The sequence below is a fragment of the Salvia splendens genome, chromosome 14, assembly GCF_004379255.2.
Source record: "Salvia splendens isolate huo1 chromosome 14, SspV2, whole genome shotgun sequence".
NCBI classification, from domain to species: Eukaryota; Viridiplantae; Streptophyta; class Magnoliopsida; order Lamiales; family Lamiaceae; genus Salvia; species Salvia splendens.
Window position 1 is genome coordinate 27,647,510 of NC_056045.1, and position 26,668 is coordinate 27,674,177.

Here is a 26,668-nt window from a genome sequence, read left to right on the forward strand (position 1 = left end):
TCATTTCTAATACGATAATATCATGCATGTTGATTGGTAAAATGATAGTTAAAAAATAACAATAACAAGATTCAAGACACGTTAATAAATTCAGTAGATTTGAATTGAAATTCAGATTTCAGATATTCCTAAGGCCAAATATAGAATTGTTTTAATATATTGAGTACTATTGTTATGACAAAATTTGAATTGAAATTCAGATTTCAGATATTACTGATTAATGTATTTAATTATAAATAGATTTCTTACCAAAATCGTTGCAAATTGCTAAATCGGACTTTATACGGGCTGATTTGAGCCCGCAAATTCGGCCCATCTATCCTTTTCAAAATCAAGCGCTCATTTCCCCCCCCTTTCATCGTGAGCGGTAGAAGAGAGCCCTAAATCAATTCAAATTCCAATTTCCTTCAAATTCAATGCTAAAAGGTTCAAATTCTCAACGAATTGTGTTAACAGTTAAGAAAAATAGTCTAATTTCTGTTTGATTCAGGTCTCAGCTAAAAATTCATGGGAAAAACCATAGAAGAAACGTTTGCGCAAGATATGGCGGGAAAATGTTCCGGAATTTCTCCTTCTGAGACGCAAAATAAGGAAGGAATTGCTGAAATTCGTCCAGTTGAGGAGGATTTTTCGTCTCCGACGCCGGTGAAAAGGAAAGAGCAGCCGCGCATTCAAAGCAAAGATGAGCTGGCTCAGCTTCCAGAGAAGTGAGCTCAGTTGTTTATGCAGTTATTTTTCAAGTATTAATTTGATTAAAGTTAATTTTAAGCCATCAAATTGAGGAGAACGTGTTGTAATTGAATTTCTAGGTATGCGATATTATTGGAGTTTTTTGGGCGACTGATGAGTTCATTGAGGTTGCTAAATCTGCGTAAAAAGAGACCAACATTTCAGAACGTTAGGCGCCAAATTGAAATCTTGGCTGGAAGGTAAAGACTGCTACCTTCATTTACTCTTAGTTCTTGTTTCTGTGCTTATGGTTGATTTACAAAATAAAGCCATTTTTGTTCTGTTTGTCCTTACATTTGAAGAATATTTAGTGACAATAGTGTGCATTGTGTGTAGAAGTGTAAGCGGACGCTACCAGAAAATCGATTATTCTTGTTCATTACATTTTCATAGTAGATGAACTTGTGTTCATATACTGTCGTTTCTGATATGATATGTTAGCATGCGTGTAATTTGCTAGCGTGCTTACTCTTGTATTCAACTTTTTGTGTGAAATATTTGTTTTTGGTGGAATGGAGTCTAACCCTTCCCTTCTACATTCTCTTGTTAGAAAATTCCTACCTAGTCATCTTGCGCAAATCAAATACATACTTCCTGAAGCAGTTCAAATTGATAAGATTCTCGTTCATGATGAGAAAACCAAGTGCATGAAGGTAGAGATGAATATCTGGTTGCTGTCTGATGTTGTAAAGCATCGTAATGAAGATGAATCTGTATATGTGGCTCTGAGCACTATTTTCTCTTCGAGGCTAAGAGACTTTAGTGCCAAACATCCTGAGGTAATTGTGTCTTTCCTTTTACATAATTTTTTTGGTAATTGGCAAATAGCGTTGTCACATTATTTAACTATCTCACATGCGGCTATGCTGAGCTTGTTTTACTATTTTGTAGCAGGTGTGTGATATCCCTGAAGCTGAACTACCAGATCCATTCAACGAAAAAAGATCCACCATTAAGGAATATTCGACCTCTCAGAATTTGCCAACTTTGTGCGAGACAGAGATGTTGAATTCATCTCATCTTCCCCCTTTTTTCCAACCACTCTTCTATCAGAAGACTGCTATTGCAGACATGGAAACAACTGACATCCCTTCACCTGTTAAATCTGCTAGTGAGGTTAATGAAGTGTTTGAAAGCGTGAGGTCATCTTCTGCCTCATATACCTCAGCTAACATGACTGAGACCACCCCTATGAAGCCTTTAGTTGGGAATGATGGTCTTACTGCTGTAACACCAGCACAGTCCACTCCACTGAGGCCAATTTCGTCGCTTATCTGCGATGATCAGAACAAGATGACTTCAAGCCATAAACAGTCCACTGCAAGTGCCAAGAAAGCATTAAACTTTGCTAGCTTTAATGGCGAAGATACCTTGTTCTCCCACAAGCAAAAGCAAAAATCAGTTTGCCTGTCAGACCTTGCTCCCTTGATCCATCAAATATTCCAATCAGTGAAGTTTAATCCCATTACAAAAGCAGAACTTGTTCATAAAATTATCATGAACAGCCTTGAGTTTGATGATCACAGTAAGCATAGATTCCTATCATCTCTTGCCTTTTTCATACATCAATTCAGAAAATTCTGAGCTGTTCTGTGTTATGTTCAGGCGAGGTTGAAACACAAATGGAGAATCTTGAGAAGCTGGCCCCAGATTGGTTTTTTAAGAAAATGGCACCTAGTGGTGATCTTATGTACAAGTAAGTTCCCTTCTTTATGTTGAAGCCTCAAGATTTTCTCAATTCTTGTAATCTGTTTTATTGAATATGTTGAAGGAAAATATAATTTTCAACAAGAGCAATAAAACATCGTATACTATTACTAATGGGATCTCTTAACAAGATGAAGTGTATGTTAACATAGCTGCCTCTGCTAATCTGCAGTGTGAGGAAGGTTTCTGATCTGAAGTCAGTTTGTGAAAAAATTAATGCTATGTGATGAGAGGTTAGTTTTACTTTCTAATATGTTTATCGGTGTATGTAACTTTGTAGTGACTTTTCTTTATACAGTTGCCCCTGATATTGTCTTCCTCACTCTCTTTGCAGTAGCTAATGAAATTGAGGGCATGATTTCTTTTGGTTTGCTATAGTGAATCAAATTGCTGCAGTCTTTCTATAACATGTAATATTGCTCTTGGCTTTAGTTCTAATATTCAAAATGACTGCTTTTGATTTTCATTTTCTTGTTACTACATTCTTGTACTAAGGTACTAGTTAATTCCACCAAAGACACATTGTATGATCAGAACAAAAACAAAGACAGTTTACTTATCCATAAAAAATCAGACTTTTCATTAAGTGTTGCTTTATTGAACAAACAAAACCACACTAGGATATTGCAACGTTGCTGCTCTCATAACCTAAGGCATCACCAAGAATCCTGGTAAGATAATCCAGCTGCTCGAATTCGCCTTGGAGTTCTTCCCACTGCAATTATACCACACAAAACCATATCAATATAAAACTCCTTGCATAAAGAAGCAGAAAACAATATCAACTTACATCTTGATGAGACACGGAGATGATCTTCCACCCGACTGCAGCAATGTAACGACGTTTGAGCATAGTATGCCCCAACGGCACTCCTGCAAAGAAACAAAGGTTCAAAATGCTGCAAATGAGACATCATTAATCAACACAACTACAACCACAGTCACACACCAGTATTCCTTGAGAAATGAGTCGGCCCATCGATTTCTAGAGCCACTTTCTTGTCAAGACAGACTGCATCCACCGTGTAGCCATCCACGCTATACTCCTTGATCCACTCCAACCCGGTGCTAACAAGGAGACGTAACACCTCCTTCTGAAATGAGGAAGTCACCTTCTGATTGAACTTCTTAGTTTTCCCAGTGCCCTCGATTCTCCTCTCCAGTTCACTAGACAACGCTACCTCAAGCTCGGGGTACTCCACTTTGAGGCACTGCATCACTAGGTGAAGCTGTGAAGCAAACACAACGTCTTCCCTATGCTGCTCGCTTATACTCCGCCCATCAAAATGGTTCAACGCTCTCCACACATGTGAAAAGAACACGCGATCCAATCTTCCCATAACTGCATATGACCAAGCTACATTACCAATCTGATCTCTGGTAAATTCCACTCTTAGAGGGACATCATTTCCAACTGTTTCTCTCTCATCAACAAGATTAGCTACCACAGAGCAACCGTCAAACGCCTCATCAAGCGAGTCGAGCAAAGGGTCTGCAGCCTCGTTGAGTGAAGCAAAAGCCCACAAAACTTGGGCAATTTCTTGAGGCTGGAAAGTAGTGATCAAAACCGAAGCCCTCTTGCACAACTCTGCAAAGAGCTCCGGAGAAGAATGCTGCATAGAAGCGAAAGCTCCGGCCAAATTAGCAACATTCTGCGAATTCAGCTCGTCTACTTTAGCCACAGCCACCTCAGCCACCCTGTCCATTTCAGAAAGATAAAGAAGCTCCCCGCCAATCTTGGACAGCGCCCACGCAATGTTGGAAACCCCTTGACCCGAGCAGTCTGGCAGCGCGGCCATTGCCATCCCCACAAGCATGCTCATCTCCCTCCTCCGAGCAAATGCCAGCCTGTGGGTCCTCATCAGCGACACCTTCTCCATGTTCTTGGCAATCCGGTGCAGGGCCGTGGCGATGTTCAGAGGCGAAAGGGGCGAAGGGCTGAGCCCTTTGGCCACAGCCATGATCACCTCAGCTGTGGCCTCCAAAACTTCATCTGCAGTCTGAGCTTCCACTACCAGCTTGTTCAAGTTTATCTCTTTCCGGCGATCGGAAGGCCCCGAAAACTGCGAAAGCCTCTCGACAAACGTCTCCATTGTTCTCTCGCGCTTTTCCTCGAACATCCCACCTGCAATCTTGCTCACTGTTTGCCTGAGATGGCTAGCTTTATCCAAAGAGTCCAAATTAAAATTGAGAACATCGCCCTCATCCCCATCGCTCAAAAATTCATCATCATCATCATCATCATCATCATCATCATTATCAATTTTAGGCTGCTTTTTCTTCTTTTTCTTTTTCTTCTTCTTTTTGTCGCCGGTGACCATTCTCTCCATTTTGGCCGTCAATCCTCTAGCCTCGATAGATTTAAGAGCGACTTTTCTAGCCCTAACGCACCAATCCATGTCATCATTTTCTCGAATTAACCTAGAATTCGGCTGCTTCACCTTCTTTTTTGGGGATAAATTTCCGTTGGGTTTTATCTCCCCGAGAAATTGCGCCTCCCAATTGGCTGAAGTAGCAATCGAATTGGAGCTCTTTTCTTCCTCTTCTTCTTCTGCTGCGCTATCAACCTCTTCATCGGCGGCGGTCTCAACTGCTGAATGTTTACCCCTTTTGGTGAAGCTTATGCAGCAGGTCTTGAGAGAAAGGGAGCTCAATTGAGCTCTGGAATTAGTATTGGGAAGCAGAGGTTTGAAGGAAATCGGTTTAGTTGATGGGATTTGGAAATTAGAGATGGAGTTTATGACGGCGGAGGCTTCCAAAGTTTTCATTTTGTATAGCGGCGGTGGCGCTCGCAGCTGCACAGGATAAGAAGAGAGTATAAAAAGGAAAACAAAATATAAAAGCCATTTTACTATCTAAATTTTTTAAAATACTAGTACTATAAATTTATTATTATTTGTTTAGCAATTTAAAATTTGGAAAAAAAAACTCTTAAGATAAAATGTTCGCGTGAAATAAAATTAAGATGAAATTGTTCATTAAATTTTTTATTTTCTCATGGAGATATTATAACACGTTTCTGAAAATAGATGATACTCCCTCCGTCCCGCACTACTCGCACTTATTTCCTTTTTGGGCGTCCCAAGTTACTTGCACTCTTTCCATTTTTAGTAAAAAATTTCACCTACAGTCGTCATTTTTGACTTTCCTATACACTCATTCCTTAATCTCCGTGCCGAAAAGGAAAGGAGCGAGTAGCCCGGGGACGGAGGGAGTAATAGTGAGTGATGAATTTAAAAGTGAAACGACGCCGAATTTATGGAATATATAGAAGATAGCTACTAGAATAGATGGAAAAAAAGACAAATCTATAATTATGAAATGATAACGTTTGAACTACAGTAATTTGTTGTGTTGTGCTTTTTTAGTAGCCTAGATAATATATGAGTTATTGGGGTTTATATAAGTGTTTAGTAGGCCTCTGCAGCGAATAAATTTGTTTGTCAGTTAATTCATCGGCTAAAAAAATGGTTTAGCATCTCAGCCTAATATCTACAATTTAATCTTAATTTATTTTAAAATTCATCTTAAATTACTAGTATTATTTTGTGTTATATTATCATGTCTATCAAACTAACAACTGCACACTTCAAAATCAGGGTACAAAGCTCGATATATGAAAGTCCATAAGAAACTCATCTTGAATAAAACTCTACCCAAGATAACCTTATGTCTAAAAAGTCCGTTGGAAACGATGAAAGATTAGGAAAGTCATCTTCAATAAAACTCTACATGATAACCGTATCTCCAAAGAGTCCACTAATGACTATGAGGGCTAGTTTGGTTGTCTGTTAGGAAATAAGAAGATAGCTAACATAAGATAGTATTTTCGGACCGAAAGTAAGATAGTGTTTTTATGATGTTGTTTGGTTGTTAAGTTAGTCCCCAAAATTATACATGGATAGAAAGTTAAATGACAAAAATATGCAAAAGAATATGTACTTTCTAATTTTGAAAACTTTTTTTTCTCTTTAATAAGGTGGAATTCATTCTTCACTAACGATACTTTAATTACTTTTTCTCTGTACTTCTTTCTTACTTAACCAATTTTACATTAAAACCGTGTCAAACTCAAAGTGCATATTCTTTAGGAATGAATGGAGTATAAGTTAACATGTCTTACTTAGAGAAAGAAAGGTTGCAATACAATCGTGTTGTTAGGGGGACAATATGTTGAACAAAATGAAATAAATGTAATCTATGTACGGAAGAAAGAGATCTAGAAATAGAAACAGCTTCCGAAATGAAGGGGACTAAACAGGAACAAGAGGGATCCACCGAAGAAGATCCTTCTCCTTCCTTTTTTTCGGAAGAAAAGGCGGATCCGAACAAAATCAATAAAACGGAAGAAATCCGAGTGAAAGGAAAGCAAAATGAATTCCACTTTCGATTTATAGAGACAGACTCTAAAAATAGACGCGTTTCTGAAGAGTCTTATCTAATGAATATCAACGAGAATCAGGAAAATGCACGATTCAAAAATAGAAAATAAACTAGTAAAAATCGGATACACAAGAAAAATTAAAGAAAAGATAAGAAGAAATAAGGCCACCCCTAAATTTTTTTAATTTTTTTATACTTTCTCCTACAAAGAAACTCATGATAATTGCTTTCTATTGTATGATAAATGTTAACTATGTTAGGTAATTGTATTTCATAAAAAGTTGACTTTGTTGCACCATCACTATTCGACCCCCACAAACCAAACCACAGCTATATTAAACACAGCATTTATGGCTTTAAATTTTTAGGCTTTCAAAATAGAAAGTCACACCAAACCCTTTGTCTTGATTGCTTCATTTTCTGGCTAGTACAAGAATAAAAGTATAAAATAAATAAAATAAGAATGGTCCATGATGACCATTATAGTCAAACTAATAATATTAAATAAACTAGTAGTATAAATTTCTAGGAAAACTTTGTACACATTGCATTTCATCAAACTCACACCTAAACCTTACAAAAATAATAATCTACCACACACATCAATCCAAAAAAACAAAGTTCAATTTCTACAAATTGAAAAACTTGGTTCTTTTTTTTTCATTCTTTCAAAACTCAATGTTGCAAGGAAATAGCCCTTCTAAGATTCACCACAGCCTTCTCATACCTCACAAATCCCATGAACCAAAACTCATACCCATCCTCAGTCACAATCTCTATATACTTGTGTGTTGGATTGTTCACATTCTCACTCTCATTTGCTGCCTTTATCTTCTTCATCGGAATCGAAACCTACAAACACCACAAAACTCTCTCATGCTCGAGTCCACTATGACACGATCTTTGAATTTAACGTTTGCAAGTAGTACCTTATAGGGGATCCGAATGAGGCCTCCGGAGGAGGAGTGGACGGTGATGGACCGTTCGCTGCAGAAGGAGAGTTTTTGTGTGGAGATGAAGAGAATGCCAGCAATTGGACCAGCAGTTGTGGAGAGATAACATTGGGATGCTTTGAGCAACTTTTCTCCCTCACTCACTCCAAATACGTCTCTGAATATATTCTCTCTGCCCCCTTTCTTTATTATCTTGGCTCCAACACTCAGCTTCCCCTTCACTGTTTCTGAGAATTTTGGCCCCATTTTCACTGCACCATTTTTCAAGATTATTGCTGCTATAAACCAACACCAACACCAACACATCCATCTATCTATCTATCTATACATATATAATCCAATGACAAACATTATTCAAATTGATAAATGAAAAATCATTTTCAGCTCTTCTGATGCCAAGATTCAATAGTGAGTACATCAATTTACGGAATAAGTGCATTATTTGAGTTCGAATCCTATTAGGGGCCATAATTTGCATTTTTTAGTGCAATTAATCTGCATTCGATGTGAAATTAATTGAACTAAAAGAAATTGAAGGACTGTAAATGACTAAACCTTCAATTACACACACACACACATATGAATATATATGTACCATGTTCACGAACTCTGTAAGCAAAGCTGGTTCCTTTTCTGTCCAATTTCTTCTTCTGATTCCTCCCAGCTTCAGCTACCTCCCCATTTTCTGCAAATTTCAAGAGCTATTCATTTGACAAATCTTCATAAAAACACACACACACACAGTGACAAAATCATGCTAAAATTAGCATACCGGTAAAGGGAGCAGAGTGATCTGAAGAGGAGGGACTCCGAGAAGGCTCAGACAAGGAAGAAGATCTATCTAAGCTTGCCACAAAAGGGCTTGTCGGAAAACCATCTTCAAACTCACGATCCTTGGTTTTCTCCATCAAAGACTCAAACTTTCTGGCTGGGTTTATCAAAGATTCGATTTTTCTGAACTGGGTTTGAGAAAACACGGAATGGGTGAGCTGATAAATTGCAGAGGAGAGAGAGAGAGGAGAGAGTTTGAGTTTTTAAGAGGAAAAATCGTGGCAAGTAGCGATAATTGAGATGTGGAATAATGGGCATGACATAAGCTGTCACTATCTGAAGCCCCACAGTTTACATTATTTTTTTAAGATTCAAACATACAAACAAAAATACAGCTTCAAATATTCAATCATTTCTTATCTTTAGTCTACACTTTCCAATTAAGAAGTTTCCGTTGGCAGTTTTAGAAAAAACGTTTCTTGGAAATTTCCTTTAGTCAAATAAGGTTAGCAGTGACAAATAATTTATAAATTTAAGCTTTGTAGTCAATATTTATGAAAACAATTTTTTTCCAATTCATGAAAATTTCACTAAAGGCAAGCTTATGAATTTTTTTTTACCGAATTTTAAGTTTATGGAAAATATCAAATCATGTCAAAGCCTGTAGTTTTAGTCAGAGATCAATAATTTTATTTAAATTTTATTCTTTATCATTTTTACACGATTTTTTAATTTAAACAATATTAATTTCATATTTAATTTTTTGTTTGTGTGTTTTACTAGAAGATTTCATATCCAAGTAATCATATTTATTCATTTATTTATATATTCTAAATGGAGTAAGATTTAGTGTGTTTAGCAAATATTTTAAATAGAAGATTTAGTAAAGTTAATTAGTCCATATAATCACAAACTCTTTTTATAAACTTAAAATTTGGTCAGAAAAATCAAGAACTTATTTCATATACTACTGAATTTTCCAACAGTTGGGGAAAAAACCAACTTTGAACACTACAAGCCTAAATTCATAAATTTTTGTGACCAACTTTAAAGTTTAGAAGAAATACATCAAATTTCAGTCAAAATTTGTAATTTTAGGAACCAATACCTTTTAAAATACTCTTAATTGTCTCAATTCGCGGGGGATTGCCCCAAAAATTCGAGTCCCTTTTGTGCAGACTTAGCAACCGCACCGGCAAATAATAAAGTAGCACACAAAGTAACAAAGGAAAAATTCACTTCATTATTATAAATGAAGTTATTGAGTATTTCGAATAAATCCCGAAATTCAAAACTACCTGTTATCCAATAGCGGGGCTCGAACCCGCAGCTTCCGCCTTGACAGGGCGGTGCTCTAACCGATTGAACTACAATCCCAGGGAAATAAGGGATCTGGCAGAAATTTTGATTCTTTTTTATCTTCGTATGGCGTATGGGGTTAAAGGACAAGGGGTTTTAGACTATCTCATGGTAGATTGATGCGGTTTATTGGGCCGAGCTGGATTTGAACCAGCGTAGACATATTGCCAACGAATTTACAGTCCGTCCGCCTTAGAAAGAAGCCTCTGCGTGAGCAGTAGTGGACGAAGCGGAAGCGAGAATGTCGGCTTGAGTAACGCAAACATTGGTGAGAAATTATTTCAATATTGAACCTTGGACATATAAGAGTTCCGAATCGAATCGATTCGGAACTCTTATATGTCCAAGGTATCATTTAAAAATAGAACAAACTAATCCATACATGTATACACAATTGGAGATTATGGAAATTTGTTTAGATGTTAGTCTTTTATTAAATTTATGTTTTTCTCAGTTTGGTTAGGCAAGAAGGTTTTTTTATTCACATAACTCCGACCGGTTAAACTGTTACAACAATTTCTCTCTTTGAAATCTGTGTTGTGTCAACACATATGAAGAATCTTTGACTAACTTTGAAGGGTAATTTGAATAAATGGAAATAGGTTACACAATCATTCACATATGTTTCAAAATTTTGCCACAAACTTTAAAGAGAACCTACTACAGCATGTTCAAATAAAATTAAATTAGGATCAGTACAACAGAAGAAGAAACATCATTCTTGACAACGAAACGAAGCAAAACTCAGTTGGTAAAGAATCTTCCCCTCCAACGAGATGATGTTTACCTATTCGGCGGGGACTTCTTTGTGAGCTTTATAGGACAGAATCACATTCCATACTAAGGCAATAAAATTGGCAGCAAGGACCTGCAAATTGGTGATTTGTGGGGAAAATATGTGACTCAATACACAATAGTTTACTCAAATAGAAAAAGGTAAATGGCAATCATCATCTTCAGCTAGTTAAAGATTAACCATACCTGAAACTGCTGTGGAACAAATTGGAAGTTGAGGAACTGAAATGGTATCCATAGTTGCCAATTTGCAACAACCGATGAGAACCATTCCTACGAGTAAAACGTTAAGCATTGTCATGAAACGTTTCGTGCAGGAGCAATCAGATCCTTCACAATCGCCTTCATGCTTAGTCACCATAATCAAAGTGCAAGTAGAAGTACCTGTTTTAGCTTCGGGATTACGTTTGATGGTTGTCCCTCAAGTGTCACCAATGTAGATAGGAAAGTCCCGATGAAAATGGGAGAGAAAATAAACTGTATGTATATCAAATGCAAATTATGTTAGGGGGTTTGATTCAGGTGTAACAACATACAAAGTAAATCGAGCTTGTAGCTGAAATCGAGAAGCTTAAAGAAGTGACCTGATCAAGGATAAGCCTCAAGAAAGTTCCAGAAGCTCCAGGGAGAGTAACGAGTTTACTCAGATATAAATACCTAAATATGCATCAGGAGTGGTTAAGTGTGTATGCGAAGATATAGGTCATGGCTTCAAGGTATCAAGTTAAAGAATGCAACTAATGCAGAAAACAACGAGACAAATAGATGATAAAACAATTATCATTAGTGACAGCGCTGCCTCCACATTGTAGATTTGTATGCAGAGTAAAAGGGAGGGCAAGGATAAAGGAAAAAAATAACTTTTAACAGTTACCAGAAATGCAATGTCGGACCAACCAAAACCAGTCCCAACGAAGTGAAAATAAATGTCCGCTTCAAATCAGGAGATGTCACTTGATCAATGAAGAGCTGACGAACATTGTACCCGAATAGAAAGGAAAAGAAGAGTATTACTTAATGGAAACAAAAATGTAACAGCCAGCCATATACAGAGGTAAATAAACTAGTTTTACGACTGATGCATGACTATGTCAATTGCCACACCCTACATTTCAACTCTTAAGCTAATAGAAACACAATTCACAAGCAATAACCACAATTCCACAGCTGGTTTCAAAGGTGTCACTCAAAAGCAAAGCAATTTTTTTTTCTTTCTAAATTTTCATGACTCCGTTGATAGAATTAGGCTACATCAAATAAGCTAATTGATATATGATCTCTAGCCTCTACTGAGCTAGTTTACCTGACATATAACATCACCAACCAAAGTTAACATTGCTGAAGTGACGGCCTTGGTGATCACAGGATGCTCGGCAAGAAGTGACAGATACCTGGAAACAAACTTAGAATGAGATGAATGCAAGTAACTGATCCTCAATTAGCAATAAGTTAAATCCACTACTACCATTTTCTATAACATCACAATCTAATGTAGGACTACAAATTGCAAGATAAAGATTAAAGAACATCCACAGATGCTGAATTTCCAATCCAATATCATAAATATCATGCCCCACATTTTGCATAACTAAGAAGCTAAGGATTTAAACTTTATTCCTTATTTGTCATGAAAGAAGTAAGAAGAACAATGGATTCGAATGTGAGACCAAATACATTAACCACACTTCTACTAGACCAACACGCTCACACAAGATTGAAACTTTTACGAGAATGAGACTCAACTGATATCAATGCTTAGTTGCAGAAACAGAAATCATCCAATTACACTAAACTTTTCAAGAACAGAAATTTCATGAAAGATTAGTCTTTCAAACTAGATAAAATTAAAAAGATTGGATTTTTTTTACCATGAAACAAATGACCAGTTACTGCCATGGCCTCCACCTCCTCCACCACTGCCGCCGCCGCCGCCACCTCCACCGGAAGAGCCTCCGCCGCCGCTAGAACCGTCCACAGCTCCGCCTCCACTCGAAACCTGAAAAGAGCGAAGGGCCAAAGGCTTCGACCCATATATTCCAAACCCGCTTGCAGAGGCCAGAGAAATCCTACTGCGAGAATTCCCATTATTATGAATTGAATTGCAAGAAAGAATTGAAGTTGGAGTATGAATGTGGGTGCGGCGGAAATCCAACAAAACATAGTGTTTTTGGGCGACAGTTGTGGGATTCGCGGCCATCATAGTTTCTGCTGCTTCTTCTCCTCCCTCTTTTCTTCCTATGGATAATGGAGGATGAAAAATTAAAATAATGGGTTTTTGCACAATTTGGGGTTTTTGAGGTTTTAGTAGATGCGTTGATTCCTTTTGTTTTCTTTCTTTTATGAGAGTATTTTTTGAACCGGCAGAATGGATTGTAGGTTATAAACTAATAAACAAATATTTATAATTTGAATATATTGGGTTAAGGCAATCGAGTTATTTTTTTTAATTTCTGGTAGTAATTTCAAGAAGAATAAATATAAATTACTACTATATAGAGTATTATATTCTTAAATTTTAAATTATATTACAAATTAAATTTATTATATTATTCTATAGCAATATAAAAGAAGTGATATGGAAAATCTATACACCTAATTTTAAGCTTGATTCGAAATAATTATACAATATTAATAATAATAAAAAAACTTAAATTTATCCATATTTAATTAAAATTTTAATATTTTCCTATGTCATTACCAAATGATTAGTTTGTATTTTATTCAAATTAATTCTTTTTTGTAAATAAATTTCATTATACGTATTCGATTATGTATGTATATTTATCACTAACCATTCAAGAGTGGAAATGAATCTATGTTAAACGGGTTTGTGGAACTTACAAATTTTTGCTGCAAAATGTGTATGAAATTAAGAATTACAAATCAACCAAGGATCCAAAAGATTTTTTTGTCAACGGAGTGTTGCGTCAAAGATTATAGTATAAAAAATAAATGAAATTATTACTCGTATAAGTTTATTGCAAATATATTATAAATAAATCACAAGGGATTTGTGTATATATTCCAATATATTGTTCAACTTGAAACCATTTTTCTTTCTAGAAAATATAATTAAACATTGATACAAAATTAACGCATCAATTGTTGGAACTTTTGTTTATTTTAAGTACGTCCGGTGCTGCATAATTAAAGGGCATAAATACAAATAATACTCCCTCCCTCCCTCTGTCTCTTATTCCAATGAACCCGAATAATGATGCAATGGACACTAATCTAATTAATAATCTCTCCATCTCAAGAACTTAATTTATAGATGAAGAAATTTCGTACAAAGAATAAAAAAAGGTGAAGCGGAAACATGAAAAGACAAGAAAATATTGAGCTGGTTAATACATGTGTATAAAGAGATATATGTATAGCGAGAGAGAGAGACCTGTGGATTTCTTTAGTATGTATGTTGCCATCATTTCAAACAGTCCAATCTTCATCACTTTCACCCATGTCCTGAACAAAATCAACAATGCATAACCATTATACATGAACCACGCAAATCTACAGAGTTTTCAAATTCAAACCTCTGGTGAGCTGGAGAACTCTTCGATCTCATCGTCTTCGTCAACCTACAGGAAAACATAGAGAAGCTTAACTAACACAGTTGTCTCACTCAAAGCTTCGTTCAACATTATCTGGGGAGAACGGTTAGTTTCACACTGCAAAATATTACAAAAACAACTACCTTATGTTGCTTTTTCTGGTCCTTACTTGCAGTTGCCGTCGTCTCTGTATAATAAAAAAGTGAAAACTATTATTAGAACATTCTTCCGAGAACAATCACGCACATGAAGATTCAGAATGTCACATTAACACATCATTATAAAACATGCTGATGGCTCATACATGTTACACATTAATCAAAGAAGTGAAACAAACTTATTACAAATGGGCCACTCACCCCTTAAAGGGCCTTATAAGGGGGAGGGTTATCCACACTTATATAGATTAGATGAGATTTTCACCAAATCAATGTAGGACAGAATTTAGAGTTTTAACACGCCCCCACATGTGTGGACCGGAATGACACATCTGACTTCCATCACGTGGGTAGGCAAGATAAGAGAACCATCATCGGTGTGGGCTGGAAAAGACATCGATCTTCCACTCGTGAGGTAGATAAGAGATAGAGATAAAACCATCATTGACTTGAGCCCGCTCTGATACCATATTAGAAATGGGTCACTCACCCCTTAAAAGGCCTTATAAGGGGGAGGGTTATCCACACTTATATACATGTTACACATTAATCAAAGAAGTGACACAAACTAAAGGCCTCTGCAACGTTCAATTGCTACACGTGATCTATCCGTTCAAAGTTTTTCATAAGATCCTATTAGACCTAGAATATATGGATTATCAAAGCTGCTTCTCTATTGCCGGGTCTAGTGCAGCTTCAAATTATTATATTAGTTTCACTTTTTAAACGCATAAATAGGTTAGGTGTTCAGATTCAGATCCAACAAAGAACTATGGGCTTTTCATGTCTTCGCGAAGAAAAACACGAGTAGTTACTTTTATGCTCTAGTTATTGATGCATTCAAATGACATCCTAAAGATCACTTACGTGCAGAGTGTTCAAGAGATTATAATTGGATTTTACATATTCACTAAAATAATTGCAGTTATGTTGATTGAATACATGCCGAGAAAGAGAAACAGAGGAGGGTGGGTGCTAACCAGACTTTCTTCCCCCTATTTTCTTTCTCCCTTTTATAGGCTTCGAGGCCTGGACATAATAACCATTGTAATGAGGGAATTAGTTAGATTTAAAAAAAAAAACCAAGTCAAATTCCTCCAGGAGGCAAATGGAAGCAGATGAGGGATAGTCGTACTTCAGAAGTGTTAGTATTGCCTTCTGCATCCTTCTTCTCCTTCTGGAAAATTGTTAAAGCCTCATCAGATATAAAACATGAAACATGATGCATCAACATATATGAACATATTTATCCATTAACATTAGTTTCGGTATCAAAAGAATGCATGCGGAATAGTGGATACGCCAGAAGCAGGATGAGACCTGCTTATCTTTAAAATTTGATTTTAATGAGAACTGTAATTTTGCTGATCGTACCAAACATGAGAGAAAAATATATTGGTATTAAGAACATCTAATATTATTTGATTGCTCATCAACTTCAACAAGATCCACAAAATAAATCTATAATGGCCACTAGAAGTCTTTCTCAATGGTATAATTTTGTAGGGACATTACCTTGTCCTCCACTTTCTTAAACAGTGAAGATAATGTTGTCTGGACAAGAGGTGTTCTCTGATTCTCAGAGGGATCCTTAGCTTTCCCAGTACGCTTATATCGACATGAAGCTGGATCTTTTCTTCCATCATTGCTGTCACCCTCAAATACAGGTGAGCAATTTTCTGTCTGTATTTGTCTATTAAGGAAAATTCTATATGACAATTGAGAACAATACTCTTGTGTGTGCAGAAAGAGAGATGGGAGGTTTAAACTTTAAACAGATATAGTAGCTTGATAAACGGGAAAAACTAAAACAAGGATATTCGTAGATGTATAAACTCTTTTAGTTTCATTATCAACTTTGGTATCCTCTTCTTCAGGTGTCTCATCTCCATTTCCAGATGATTCTGCAAATCTGATAAAAGAGATACAAATACAAAATATCACAAGTATACTCATAACTCAGACCACAACTAAAGAAATGTTACATAGGTAGTGAAGAAGTCAACTGAACGTGCACAAATTAGGACAAATATGGTGAAATCTAAAACCTCTACTTGGTTTTACGCCAATAAGATAGAACAAAACAAACTACTCCTTTTACCAGGACATACTGCCTAAAAATCTCATATCAAAGAACATGGGTATTCCAAATTATGGTGAACAAAATTTTCTTAATGGACAAGAAGTAATCCTTGGTATAAAACTTAACAAATAAATATATAAATCAACAACTTTGCAAGCAATTATCTTAATGAATAGTGATTCTGAGTGTCTCGATAGAAGAAACTTAAAATAATCTTACCTGCATAGATTGATTAGCCTACGACAGTTATCTCACATCAGATAAGAATAGGAAAAATGAGTAGCGCCTACAAGCTCTCAGTTTTAATAAATACTAAGATAAATTTGTCATGGGGGAGTATCTGCATAAACTTGCCACTTACAGTTCCTAAGCAAACCTTAATACTATGAAAAGAAATGTAATGTCTAAGTTTAGCATTTTTGAAGTATAGATAAGCATTCACTAGAAAACGAAATAATCAGGAAAAATGGTTGGCATCTCAGAGTTCTCCTTATAGACTATATCATGTTAAGTGAAATTTCTACTTGAACGTTTTCCCAGCAGTCCTGGCTGATTGCCTGGTGGGAGTCAGTTCGGTCAACTCCCTGTAATCATCTGGACTGTCAGTTAACTCATCCTCTAAATAATCTTTTTCAGGCTCTCGTTCCAAGATTTTCTTTGCAAGTTTTACAGAACCTTGTTTACAGTCCGATGTGACCCCTACTCCACCCTTGAAATCAACTTTTTCATGTTTTTCCTGGACCAGAATGCAGGGAATCATGTCACAACTATTGAATCGCATTTGGTTACGCAAAAGACCAATTGGAACACGAATTTATCCATTGCAAGCATGACGGCATACAACTGACCGGATTGAGCTCCTTAGGAAACTCAAGCTGTAACTCTTCAGGATTCATTTCTTTCATCCCGATCCACCAAGCATCTGAAAATACTACCTGGAAGTAAAGAAGACACATACCCGACATTAAGCCCCAAGTGAAAAAGAACAGGGAAAAGGGAAGAAATATATATCCACGGTATGAAGTCTTAACAATTCCTCTCAAAATATGTTGAACAAACAAATAGCAAATGAAACTAAAAGACAGCGTAGGAGAAGATAACAACCATATTCTCAAAGTAGTCATCACATGTAACATTCTTCCCGCTCTTGGAAAATTGCAGTGTTAAGTACCTGTTCTTCGGATAAACAATTGTTCCAAACAATTTCATTCGACCCTGCACATTTCAACATATCGGAAAACTACCATCAAATTTTGCTCAAACAAAGCAATCTAAAACATCCTTTCACCATCCTTCCAAAAACAGCATAATATGGAAAGCATAATTCACAACAGTTCAGATCGACTATCAACTTTCCCGAAATCAGCAAGCTAAAAATAACCTTAAAACGAAAAATGAGAATCTCCAATTAAGTAAAACCTGGGGGAAGTCTAGGTATAGAATGGGGTTTTTGGTGGCAAGGTCTTTGAGCTCCCCGATTTTCCCTCCAGAGACGGGGCCGAGAAGGCCAGGGAATGAGAAGAGGTATTTGTTCTTCCGCTGTGACTTCCTCAAAATATCACAGCCGTGGTGCTTGATCACAGTTTTGGACGGGGCGCGAGCAGCTGAACTGGCTACCTTCACGACATCCGGCGACAGAATGCTTCGGGAGAAGGCCAATTTCTTCAGCCGCGACCTCTCTCCCGCCTCCGGATCGGCGGCGGCGGTGGCGGTGGCGGCACTCTTCTTTCCTCCTCGAACCATTTCAGGTCAGTTGTGTGTTTCTGGGAAGGCGGCTAAATTTTAATCATATGCTTCTAATTTTCAATTTCATTTTCTTTTTATAACTTGTTAATTTACATTTAAATTTGGATATTTTTTATTCAAAACTGAAAAAGGACATTTTTTGTTTACTTAAAAATAAATTTAATTAGCTTCATTAAATAGAAACTAAAAATCTACAAGCTAGTGAACGGCCTTATGAATGATCAAACAAACTTTGCAACAATTGATAAATTAAAAACTACATATAAATTATTGAGCTGGATTTATTTGGTAAATAATTCATCAAATTTGGTTAACGTCATTATGTACCATTCATTCTTTTCCCAACTTGATATGTTCCCTAATCTTTATAACAAATAATGGCTCAATTAACCAAATAAAAGGATGCTGGAGTTAGATACAATCTCAAGCCCCTTTAATAAACTAGCAGCTGATTAAGGCAATGTAAGAAACAATGAATGGAATATCCTAGCTAGCTATGCTAAATTCACAACTGGCTGGCTTTATAGGAATGAGGAGAGCACGATGCCGATGCTCCTCGGTTTTTCGTCAAATTCAGAGACGGCTTTGGCGTGGATGAAGAGCACACGGCAGCAGCCAGCTCTGACCAAGAGTCATGATGGAGTTAGAATATCACATTCCCAGAACCTCCATGATCCGTTGTCTTGCCTCTTCAGAAGATAACGGATCTTATAAGGGCTGCACCAGATAAGTCACAAGAATGTGAAACTATGCAGAAAGATATCAGCTTACTCTACCAAATTAGGTAATGGTAAAGATTTTCTACCAAGTAATGACCTAATTAGACACATGTTTTGATAGATTGCTGTAAATATCCACATATAATGTAGCCCAGTTTTCTTTTTTCACCACTCAGGATTTTACCTGTAGTAAGTTGGGTTTTTGGGCAGGGACTCATCCACCAGTTCAGCGGCCTCTTCCAAATGTACTTCTATGTCTGCCATCTCCCCACCAGCCCCGTCTTTCAAAATCTTTGCATGTTCAATTGTCAAGTGCAGCAAAACAAATCTCCAGTAACACGACCTTGCTTCCGCAGTATCAGCTAAAGCTTGCCACTAAAACAATCCACTGACCAGAAGTTAGAAGGATATGACAGACTAGATGGGTTGAAATACACTTTCACACTGCAATCATGAAATGAAACTGACCTGTACAAGCATCGGTCCATCAAGTATTTCACCAAGCCCACATATGTTGTGGTTAGGTCCAAGTGCTTCTGCTTTAATTAATTGCCACTGTTTGACAAGAGCCTCAGCATCTTCAACCGCCATTGGAAACCTATATGTTGATGATATTGAAGAAGAGAGAGAAGCTGTTTTTAGGTCTGCAGATTCTGGATGGACCCCAGACTGCCTTTTAACAAGTGAAAAGACTTTCTGGATTTGTCTCATGATACCATTTTGCTTAGTTCTCGCACGTTTGAAACTAAAATCCATTGAAGAATCTGTCAGGGTAGGAGAGCTCGAGGCAATTCTATGTTCATACATCCTCCATCTCGAACCATTTCCTAGTCTCAACTGTTGCGAGGTAATTAGTTTCAACAGGGCACCCAAGATACAGCCTAATGCAGTAGCATATACCATGTTTCCAATCACATGACTGAAGTCCAACCACGTATTCCAAACTCCACCCTGCTGGGAACCTAATGTTCGCTTCAGTTTAACAGAGGGTGTGCTAGCATTGCTTCCAGCATTGACCTTGCTCTCTATTAGTGGACTTTCCAGGTTAGGAGGAGCAAGCTGCTTGACAGCTGGCCCAAGGTGTCGTGAAGTTTCTGTGTAAGAACCTGGAATATCATCTCTTCGATCCACTGGAAGAGAAAAAGAAAGTGATCTGTGACTTGTGTCAGATAAAGCTGGAGAAGATCTTTTGCACTGTCTTTTTCCAGAAGCTCTTTTGTCAGCCATGAAAAAGTCAGCCTATTATTGCAGCTGGAAATTAGAATTTGAGAGGCGAGAAGAGTTGCAAACACTACGCAAATTCACGGTATGGAAAAAAGCTTTTACCAAGGATGGGGTACAATCTTGGGTATCTGGAAACATGCCAAGAACATCATCTTTCAACCATGTTTCCTGGAAAGACAAAATGCAAAGCACTGATAAGCATAAAAAGTACTCCCTCCGTCCCATGTTACTTGCACTGTTGCTTTTCGGCTCGTCACAAACTCCTTACACTATTTATAGTTTAAGTTAGAATTAATGAAAATTCAATTAATATGTTAGTTTAAGTTAAGAGCTCCTTTATTAAGTGATGTCTCATTACACTTAAAATTCTAATTTAATTACACTAAAAAATCAATCCCAAATTTACGGCCTAAAATGAAAAGTGCGAACAACATGGGACGGAGGGAGTACTAGAACTTCAATCAACAACATGCAGACATACCAAGCTCTACAACTGATTCCAAACTCCACAGAAAATGGTAGCAAGAAACTCAAAATTAAAGTCATTCATGAATCAACTTTGTGGCAAACAAGAGACTAGGCTGTGTATAGCAGGGCGCTTAAACTACTTATGTAATATCAATATGATTAATTACAAATTGGATCTAAAACATGCTTAACTTTTCCATGTTTCAGAGTTAATATATAAGGAAAAAGGAAGATTAATCGAGGCAGCTATTGGATAGAAAGTTATCTTGCATAAAGAAACAGCATAATCTGATTTTCTTTAAAAAGGAAAACATAAAGATAAGATTCACTAAATTAGAAGCATGTCATTGTTCTGAGGAAAACTAACAATAAGTAGCATGTAAAAACTACACAACCAATGCTTATCTTTTGCAATGGTAAGAAAGAATGACATAGCATATACTCCCTCCGTCCCGCTTAAGATGACACGTTTTCCTTTTTAGTTTGTCCCAACTAAGATGACACATTTCCTTTTTTAGAAACTTTCTCTCTCCAATTAATACACCCAACCACTTTTTCTCACTCCTATTAAAATATTCTTCTTTCTTTCTCTCTTTATTTTAATATTCCACTCTCATTTTCTCTCTCCAATTAAACACTTTAACCAGTAACTCCTAAAATCCCGTGCCGGCTAATAAATGTGTCATCTTAGCCGGGACGGAGGGAGTAGATAAGAAAGTTAAATAACAGAGATATCTACCAATGGTTTGTTGGCACTTGAAACTTCTTTAGTTTCTTTAAATTGCAGTGCTTTCTGAGAACTAGGAGCAGAATTCAGTTCGAGCTGTCTTAACTTTTCAACAGCTGTAGCTTCATCACCCTGGAAAATTCATTATCATAAAAATGGATAAACTGATAAAATGCAACAATGGAGAGGAAACCGAGCATAAAGGTGCACCTGCCCAAGAAGGAAAGCACAAAAGGCCTCCTCAAATTTCAAGTCAATGCCTTCTGATGCTATTAAGCACTCACAAATTAATTTTGCTTTGTTAATCTGCACATAAAGGAAAAACAATGGTAAACTTATCATCACTAAAAAGCAACAAAAGAATAGATCTCTTTCACGACCCTGTACATCCTATAAAGCATGGAATGAACATACATTTAGAAGTAATGTAAGAGTGAGCTTAACTAAATAAAATACTAAGAATAAAATGTATATTCAAATGCATAACATCATCTATTAAGTGGAAGTCAAGCATGATCGATATTATAGCAGACAAAAATAATTACCAGGTCTATTTGTTTGCTTGAAACTCCAAGTGCAATATGTGCTAACGAAACTACGTAGAAGCTATTGAAATCAATGACAATCCTTTGATTCTGTGCCTCAAGAGACTTTCTGTTCTTTCTGGTGATAGCTAAGCTTTCCCATGGAACGAGTTCCACTATTTCTGTAGCCAATAGCTTTTTGAGTGCTTGATTCAGAAAACAAGCCCAGTCTTGAACTTGACACGAAGTTTCAACATCCAGGCCTTGTCTCAACAATTCACGCAAAGCTGCAATTGCACCAATTCTTCGCTCTGCATTTTCAGGCGTATGGGGCATGCCCAAAAGATCCAAAGTGCAAGCAGGTGCAAGCTCCTCCAATGATTCTTCTATCTAAAAGCAAGAATAGAACTTGAGTGAATTAAGAATTATACTGTCATGGTCATCTATAGGATTGGTACATTAGTCATTTACTTAACCAGAGAAGAACCTTACAAGAGCAAATCCGGGGTCGAAGCCCACAATAAAATTGATGGTTACCTGAGACAACAGCATCATCTTCCCGAGAGATATCTTGCTCCGCAGAAGACATTGAGCACGAGCAAGAGCTTCAAATCCTTGAGATATATTGTTCTTCTCAAATCCAACTTTAGCAATTGCACACTTCAAGAAAGCACCTATAATAAGAAGGTGAAACATAACAGAAGTGGCACCCCCTCTTTCCCTTTTCTCTTACCTCTGCTAGGGCCATAGATAAAAGCAAATCGTGAACAAATGGCTTTGATTCAAGATGCTGCAGAGCTCTTCGCCCAATTTCTAGCACAAGCTTCTCTTCACCAACCTACATTAATCCAGTAGAATGGCATCAACCTAGATTCTAGGAAAGATTAATGCACTCTATATTCTCCAATTGTAGATACGTAGGACCGGCAAACAATAGATATATCAGATTCGAAAGAGAAGGGTCTTACTTATTCAGGGGAGTGGAAAAGATTTTCAACTAATTGAAAAAATGCTGCTGACATTTAGCAAATTATAAATCATACTTGATACATATGTAATGCAGATTGGATAGAATCAAAAACATCTAAGTGCATGACAAGGCTTACCTCCTGAAGAAGGCATAGAGCACCTGGCAACCAAGTCCAAGGAATCTTGAGAGAAGATTTAGGCGGCTGTTTCTCTTTAAAATTTCCAGCATATTCTGGTTCAAAAAGAAGTTTGTCTCTTACATCCATCAATACATCCTGAGGAAAGGACACTAATATGTGAGCAATACAGAAATCAGGGGCTGCTCCCACTTGTTAGAGAAGAGGTAGAGCATAGATGAATAAGTTACTCATCATATTATGCCCACCAGGCATGAGAAGGGAATGAATCAATAGGAAACAGTGTGTAAAGAACTCAGGATCCAGACCGTGCGAGACAAAACAGCTTCCTTGGTGTATCCCTCTTCAATCTCTGCATTTTTTAGATGCATCACTGACTTAACAATTTCATCTTTCTCTGCTTGATCATGAACGCCAATAATCTGAAATCACATATCAACAAAAATCAAGAATTCAGGTACAGAGATTAAATTCTTAATCAGTAGGAAGATCAATTATATGTTTCCTAAGAAGAAATTTAGATCACTTTTTACAATGCATGCAGTTTCTGAAACTTATCCGCATAATATGAAACATCATACTGCCCCAGGAAGCTCCCACCAGACTAACAGAAATGAGTTGGGAGAGGCCCATATCAAGTTGATTACTATCAGTACTCACCCAAATGGCCAAATCTTTTTTAAGATATTCAGAGCTAAAGGAAAAAGATCACACGAAGGGCTCTGTGCTATTATAATATAACAATGAGAGCATGTTTATAATGCAGGCAGTTACACACTATATGACACATCATACTGCCCTGAAAAGCTCCTTGATTCTGATCACTACTTACACTGTTACACAAATCTTCTCAAGCTAATTCAAAGCCAAATGAGAAAGATCACAAGATGGGCCTCGTAATATACTACTCCTATAGTATTGGAATCAGCATTCACTTACGCATAACACCGGTGAGGATCACCTACAACAACTCCTACAACATTTCCTACTCCACCCCTCACTAACATAATATATGATGGTGGGGTCCATCACTCATGTTTGTGAGTGTGGAGAGTAGGAGATCTTTGTGAGTGTGGAGTAGGTGATACTTACTGGCGTACCACAAGGACGAGCTAATATAATATTTGCCTTAAGTGATTCAGTAACTCTAGACTTATTCAGTCATTTAGTATGGATTCACATTTCCCCTTATAACACATTTTCCAGCTAGTATAATCACCAATTAATCGAAAACAACTGCTATTGTCAATCAATTTCCACAACAGAAACATATAGTTACACAAATGAAATTCAAATTTTAACAAAATAAGACTGCATTGACCTGGTAGCAGGTGACGGGGATTTCAATAACGGGAACCTGATTCGCAGCATTGATGCTTTTACCATGACTCTCCTGAACGACACGAAGGTCCGTTGCAGCACACAATCTCCACGAGCGGCCAGCCGCCGAATCCCTAACTCCGCAGCCACTGTGATAATCACAATCGCCGAATTTCTTCTTCGCGTCGTAATTGCGCCGCCAAATTAGAGTATCGCCCGTATTGTAACAGCAGAACTTGTTTCCAGCTTCACTGAAGCGGCATAGGTGATTTACACTAGGCACCGACGTGTGAATATTGGCCATGAAATCCTAAATCAGCTGCTCTCATTGGCATATATTACTGAAATAGAATCCCAGTGTTGAAGAACACAGATTCTAGCTAGGGTTTGTGGAGTGGAACTTGATCTGCATTGGGGAATTTTAGGAGGATTGTGGAGCCAGACTTGTGGAGATTCTTCGCAAAACCATTGCTTTCTGCTCCATATTGTTTCCTTTTTTCTTTTTTTTTTCTTCTTTTTTTTTGGCTTTCTATGAAAATAGAAAACCTTCAAACTATTTCCCGTTATTGTGAATTAGTATTGGCACCCCAAATAATTATTACTCCACTAGATAATCTCAATAATTTACCCTATATCCTTTTTTTCTTTTTTTATTGTATGAGATATTAATTTACCCCTATACTCTTATTTCATGAGAGCCACGACGTCGTCGTTCAAGAACTGTCGATTCCAATTGTGAAAAATTGAAACTATAACTTACAAAGAAAACAGCAATTCCAATTCAAAATTAATTTTTTGGTCTTACAACAATTTTTTTTTTCGTGATTTTACCATTTTTCAATTTTGAGTAAAAACAGTGATTAATTGTCAAAAACGGTTACAAAAATAGAAACTGGTTGTGGGAGGCGGTTTCGGTTCCAGTTTTAAAACCAAAACTGATTTTAACTGGTGGCTCACTATGAATAGACATCTTTAATTGATAACCATATTTTTCACTCCCTCTGTACGGGAATAAGAGTTTTTATTTGAATCTGCACGAGTCTTTAAAATATTAAAAATAAATGGAAATTAATGAAATATAAATCTATTTATTTTTAATATTAATTTTATAATGAAAGATAATTAGATTGGGTTTTATTGAAATTTATGATCTATTTCTATGAGTTTGATTTGGCATATAGGTTTATTTAGCCCAATTTAAATGTAAGAGATTGATTGGGGCCCAAGTAATACTATCAGAAATAAAGGCACACCATTAATTTATTTTAGCCGATTTAGTTGAACATCAAAGTGTTTTGTTCCTCACTAAAGATGTTTTGCTGCTTGGATTAAAGTCATTATACTAATTCCTGATTATACAAACTTGAACTAATTAGAGATTACATCAAATCAATTTTTGTTATGGAGGCCAAAATTCGTAGAACAAGATTAAATAGACGACGAAAGCAATCGAGAATCAACCAATTAACAAGAGATCAACCAAAATTGAATTGCATTATGTTAACTTTTATACATCCATAATTATTTATAGTAATAATTGATGCAACGGAGACAAAAATATACTACTATAAGCAATTCAAACCTATTGTTCAAAACCAATACGGCAATATTCAAAGTGACTTTGTAGCAATATAGGTCTCCAATTCTATTTTTTATGACTAACGACTAACAATGTGTTATCACAAAAACAGGTGATAAGAAAACATCGGAAAATAAGACATGAGAAAATAGAATTAATTTTTTGGTACTTGGATTTTAATCTCTAGAAAGCTCATATCATGAAATTGGACCTTCATAATTGAAATTGGATCATTCAATTCCAAATTTATTGTTTGATACCACAAAAAAAAATTGGATTTCGAATTGAATTAAAATTTGAATTCCTCTCGATTACCATAAAATTAGGCACCTTCACACAAACACACTACACACAACAACAACATACGCGCGTGCACACACACAACACACACATACGCAAACATACACATAACACACATTGCAATCTGCATACACAAGCAGCAAACGCACACAACACACATACTACACATGCACACACACTACATAACTTCTTCTAATTCAATGTACATCATTTTACCGAACAAATGATTTGGCATTGAATAATAATTCAATTCCATAGAATTCTAATTCTAATTACCAAACGGACCCTTAAAGAGCTATACTCTATTTTCACAAAAAAAGTTCATGTATCATAGTCCAGTTCCAATTCAATTTCATTTCCAAGATCTTTTATTAATTCTAGATTTATTCATTGCATTCGAACGTATATTGCTTAAAAATAATCATCCTATATCATACTAAAAAATTGATGGAAAGAGAATTAA

The 26,668-nt window shown here is 36.6% G+C and overlaps 5 protein-coding genes across 10 annotated transcripts; 1 reads left to right on the forward strand and 4 right to left on the reverse strand.

Annotated features, from left to right (window-relative positions):
- The first annotated feature begins 326 nt into the window (after positions 1–326).
- LOC121765788 (CDT1-like protein a, chloroplastic) lies at positions 327–3,022 on the forward strand. Of its 2 annotated transcripts, none has more exons than XM_042162018.1 (8): positions 327–426; positions 491–707; positions 810–929; positions 1,280–1,508; positions 1,621–2,254; positions 2,335–2,425; positions 2,609–2,669; positions 2,771–3,022. In XM_042162018.1, exons 2-7 carry the CDS (start codon positions 508–510, stop codon positions 2,661–2,663), a joined length of 1,329 nt encoding a protein of 442 aa, XP_042017952.1. In that variant the 5' UTR covers positions 327–426; positions 491–507; the 3' UTR covers positions 2,664–2,669; positions 2,771–3,022. The 2 variants fall into 2 exon arrangements, with proteins under 2 accessions (XP_042017952.1, XP_042017953.1); XM_042162019.1 differs by having other exon boundaries at positions 1,624–2,254.
- LOC121765787 (RAP domain-containing protein, chloroplastic-like) lies at positions 2,993–5,266 on the reverse strand. Its single transcript, XM_042162017.1, has 3 exons — positions 3,386–5,266; positions 3,227–3,309; positions 2,993–3,151 (listed from the first exon to the last, which is right to left on the reverse strand). Exons 1-3 carry the CDS (start codon positions 5,202–5,204, stop codon positions 3,053–3,055), a joined length of 2,001 nt encoding a protein of 666 aa, XP_042017951.1. The 5' UTR covers positions 5,205–5,266; the 3' UTR covers positions 2,993–3,052.
- Positions 5,267–7,314: 2,048 nt separating this feature from the next.
- LOC121763471 (putative GEM-like protein 8) lies at positions 7,315–8,809 on the reverse strand. Its single transcript, XM_042159492.1, has 4 exons — positions 8,545–8,809; positions 8,368–8,457; positions 7,749–8,023; positions 7,315–7,671 (listed from the first exon to the last, which is right to left on the reverse strand). The coding sequence occupies exons 1-4, from the start codon at positions 8,678–8,680 to the stop codon at positions 7,495–7,497; spliced, it is 678 nt and encodes a 225-aa protein (XP_042015426.1). The 5' UTR covers positions 8,681–8,809; the 3' UTR covers positions 7,315–7,494.
- Positions 8,810–10,469: 1,660 nt separating this feature from the next.
- Positions 10,470–18,293, reverse strand: LOC121766054 (DNA-binding protein RHL1-like). Of its 4 annotated transcripts, none has more exons than XM_042162386.1 (12): positions 15,545–15,586; positions 15,390–15,438; positions 14,395–14,438; positions 14,234–14,278; positions 14,092–14,162; positions 12,566–12,932; positions 12,001–12,088; positions 11,572–11,666; positions 11,282–11,354; positions 11,082–11,174; positions 10,884–10,970; positions 10,470–10,770 (listed from the first exon to the last, which is right to left on the reverse strand). In XM_042162386.1, exons 4-12 carry the CDS (start codon positions 14,263–14,265, stop codon positions 10,690–10,692), a joined length of 987 nt encoding a protein of 328 aa, XP_042018320.1. In that variant the 5' UTR covers positions 14,266–14,278; positions 14,395–14,438; positions 15,390–15,438; positions 15,545–15,586; the 3' UTR covers positions 10,470–10,689. The 4 variants fall into 4 exon arrangements, with proteins under 4 accessions (XP_042018320.1, XP_042018319.1, XP_042018318.1 ...); XM_042162385.1 differs by lacking the exons at positions 10,470–10,770; positions 10,884–10,970; positions 11,082–11,174; ... (1 more) ...; positions 11,572–11,666; positions 12,001–12,088 and adding exons at positions 15,925–16,094; positions 16,230–16,321; positions 17,017–17,228; ... (1 more) ...; positions 17,597–17,707; positions 17,912–18,293 and having other exon boundaries at positions 12,641–12,766; XM_042162384.1 differs by lacking the exons at positions 10,470–10,770; positions 10,884–10,970; positions 11,082–11,174; ... (1 more) ...; positions 11,572–11,666; positions 12,001–12,088 and adding exons at positions 15,925–16,094; positions 16,230–16,321; positions 17,017–17,228; ... (1 more) ...; positions 17,597–17,707; positions 17,912–18,293 and having other exon boundaries at positions 12,812–12,932.
- A 309-nt stretch (positions 18,294–18,602) lies between these two features.
- On the reverse strand, positions 18,603–24,867 carry LOC121766052 (plastid division protein CDP1, chloroplastic-like). 2 transcript variants are annotated; one of them, XM_042162381.1, is made up of 12 exons: positions 24,328–24,867; positions 23,315–23,428; positions 23,007–23,144; positions 22,634–22,738; positions 22,438–22,560; positions 21,922–22,290; positions 21,587–21,682; positions 21,389–21,508; positions 20,284–20,349; positions 19,426–20,196; positions 19,142–19,332; positions 18,603–18,955 (listed from the first exon to the last, which is right to left on the reverse strand). In XM_042162381.1, the coding sequence occupies exons 1-12, from the start codon at positions 24,628–24,630 to the stop codon at positions 18,871–18,873; spliced, it is 2,481 nt and encodes an 826-aa protein (XP_042018315.1). In that variant the 5' UTR covers positions 24,631–24,867; the 3' UTR covers positions 18,603–18,870. The 2 variants fall into 2 exon arrangements, with proteins under 2 accessions (XP_042018315.1, XP_042018316.1); XM_042162382.1 differs by lacking the exon at positions 24,328–24,867 and having other exon boundaries at positions 23,255–23,390.
- Between the last annotated feature and the right edge of the window lie 1,801 nt (positions 24,868–26,668).

Coding starts and splice junctions, on each gene's coding strand:
- LOC121765788 (XM_042162018.1), top strand. CDS start 508: ATGGGAAAAACCATAGAAGAAACGTTTGCGCAAGATATGGCGGGAAAA. Junction 1,509..1,620: donor TTAGTGCCAAACATCCTGAG/GTAATTGTGTCT, acceptor ACTATTTTGTAG/CAGGTGTGTGATATCCCTGA. Junction 2,426..2,608: donor AGTGGTGATCTTATGTACAA/GTAAGTTCCCTT, acceptor GCTAATCTGCAG/TGTGAGGAAGGTTTCTGATC.
- LOC121765787 (XM_042162017.1), bottom strand. CDS start 5,204: ATGAAAACTTTGGAAGCCTCCGCCGTCATAAACTCCATCTCTAATTTC. Junction 3,310..3,385: donor TCATTTCTCAAGGAATACTG/GTGTGTGACTGT, acceptor GTTTCTTTGCAG/GAGTGCCGTTGGGGCATACT. Junction 3,152..3,226: donor TCTCCGTGTCTCATCAAGAT/GTAAGTTGATAT, acceptor GTATAATTGCAG/TGGGAAGAACTCCAAGGCGA.
- LOC121763471 (XM_042159492.1), bottom strand. CDS start 8,680: ATGGAGAAAACCAAGGATCGTGAGTTTGAAGATGGTTTTCCGACAAGC. Junction 8,458..8,544: donor TCACTCTGCTCCCTTTACCG/GTATGCTAATTT, acceptor TGAAATTTGCAG/AAAATGGGGAGGTAGCTGAA. Junction 7,672..7,748: donor TCATTCGGATCCCCTATAAG/GTACTACTTGCA, acceptor TGGTGTTTGTAG/GTTTCGATTCCGATGAAGAA.
- LOC121766054 (XM_042162385.1), bottom strand. CDS start 18,235: ATGGTTCGAGGAGGAAAGAAGAGTGCCGCCACCGCCACCGCCGCCGCC. Junction 15,439..15,544: donor GCAATACTAACACTTCTGAA/GTACGACTATCC, acceptor TATTATGTCCAG/GCCTCGAAGCCTATAAAAGG. Junction 14,439..15,389: donor AATAGGGGGAAGAAAGTCTG/GTTAGCACCCAC, acceptor TTTATTATACAG/AGACGACGGCAACTGCAAGT.
- LOC121766052 (XM_042162381.1), bottom strand. CDS start 24,630: ATGGCCAATATTCACACGTCGGTGCCTAGTGTAAATCACCTATGCCGC. Junction 20,197..20,283: donor AAGATTGTACCCCATCCTTG/GTAAAAGCTTTT, acceptor CTGCAATAATAG/GCTGACTTTTTCATGGCTGA. Junction 18,956..19,141: donor AAAAACCCAACTTACTACAG/GTAAAATCCTGA, acceptor TATCTGGTGCAG/CCCTTATAAGATCCGTTATC.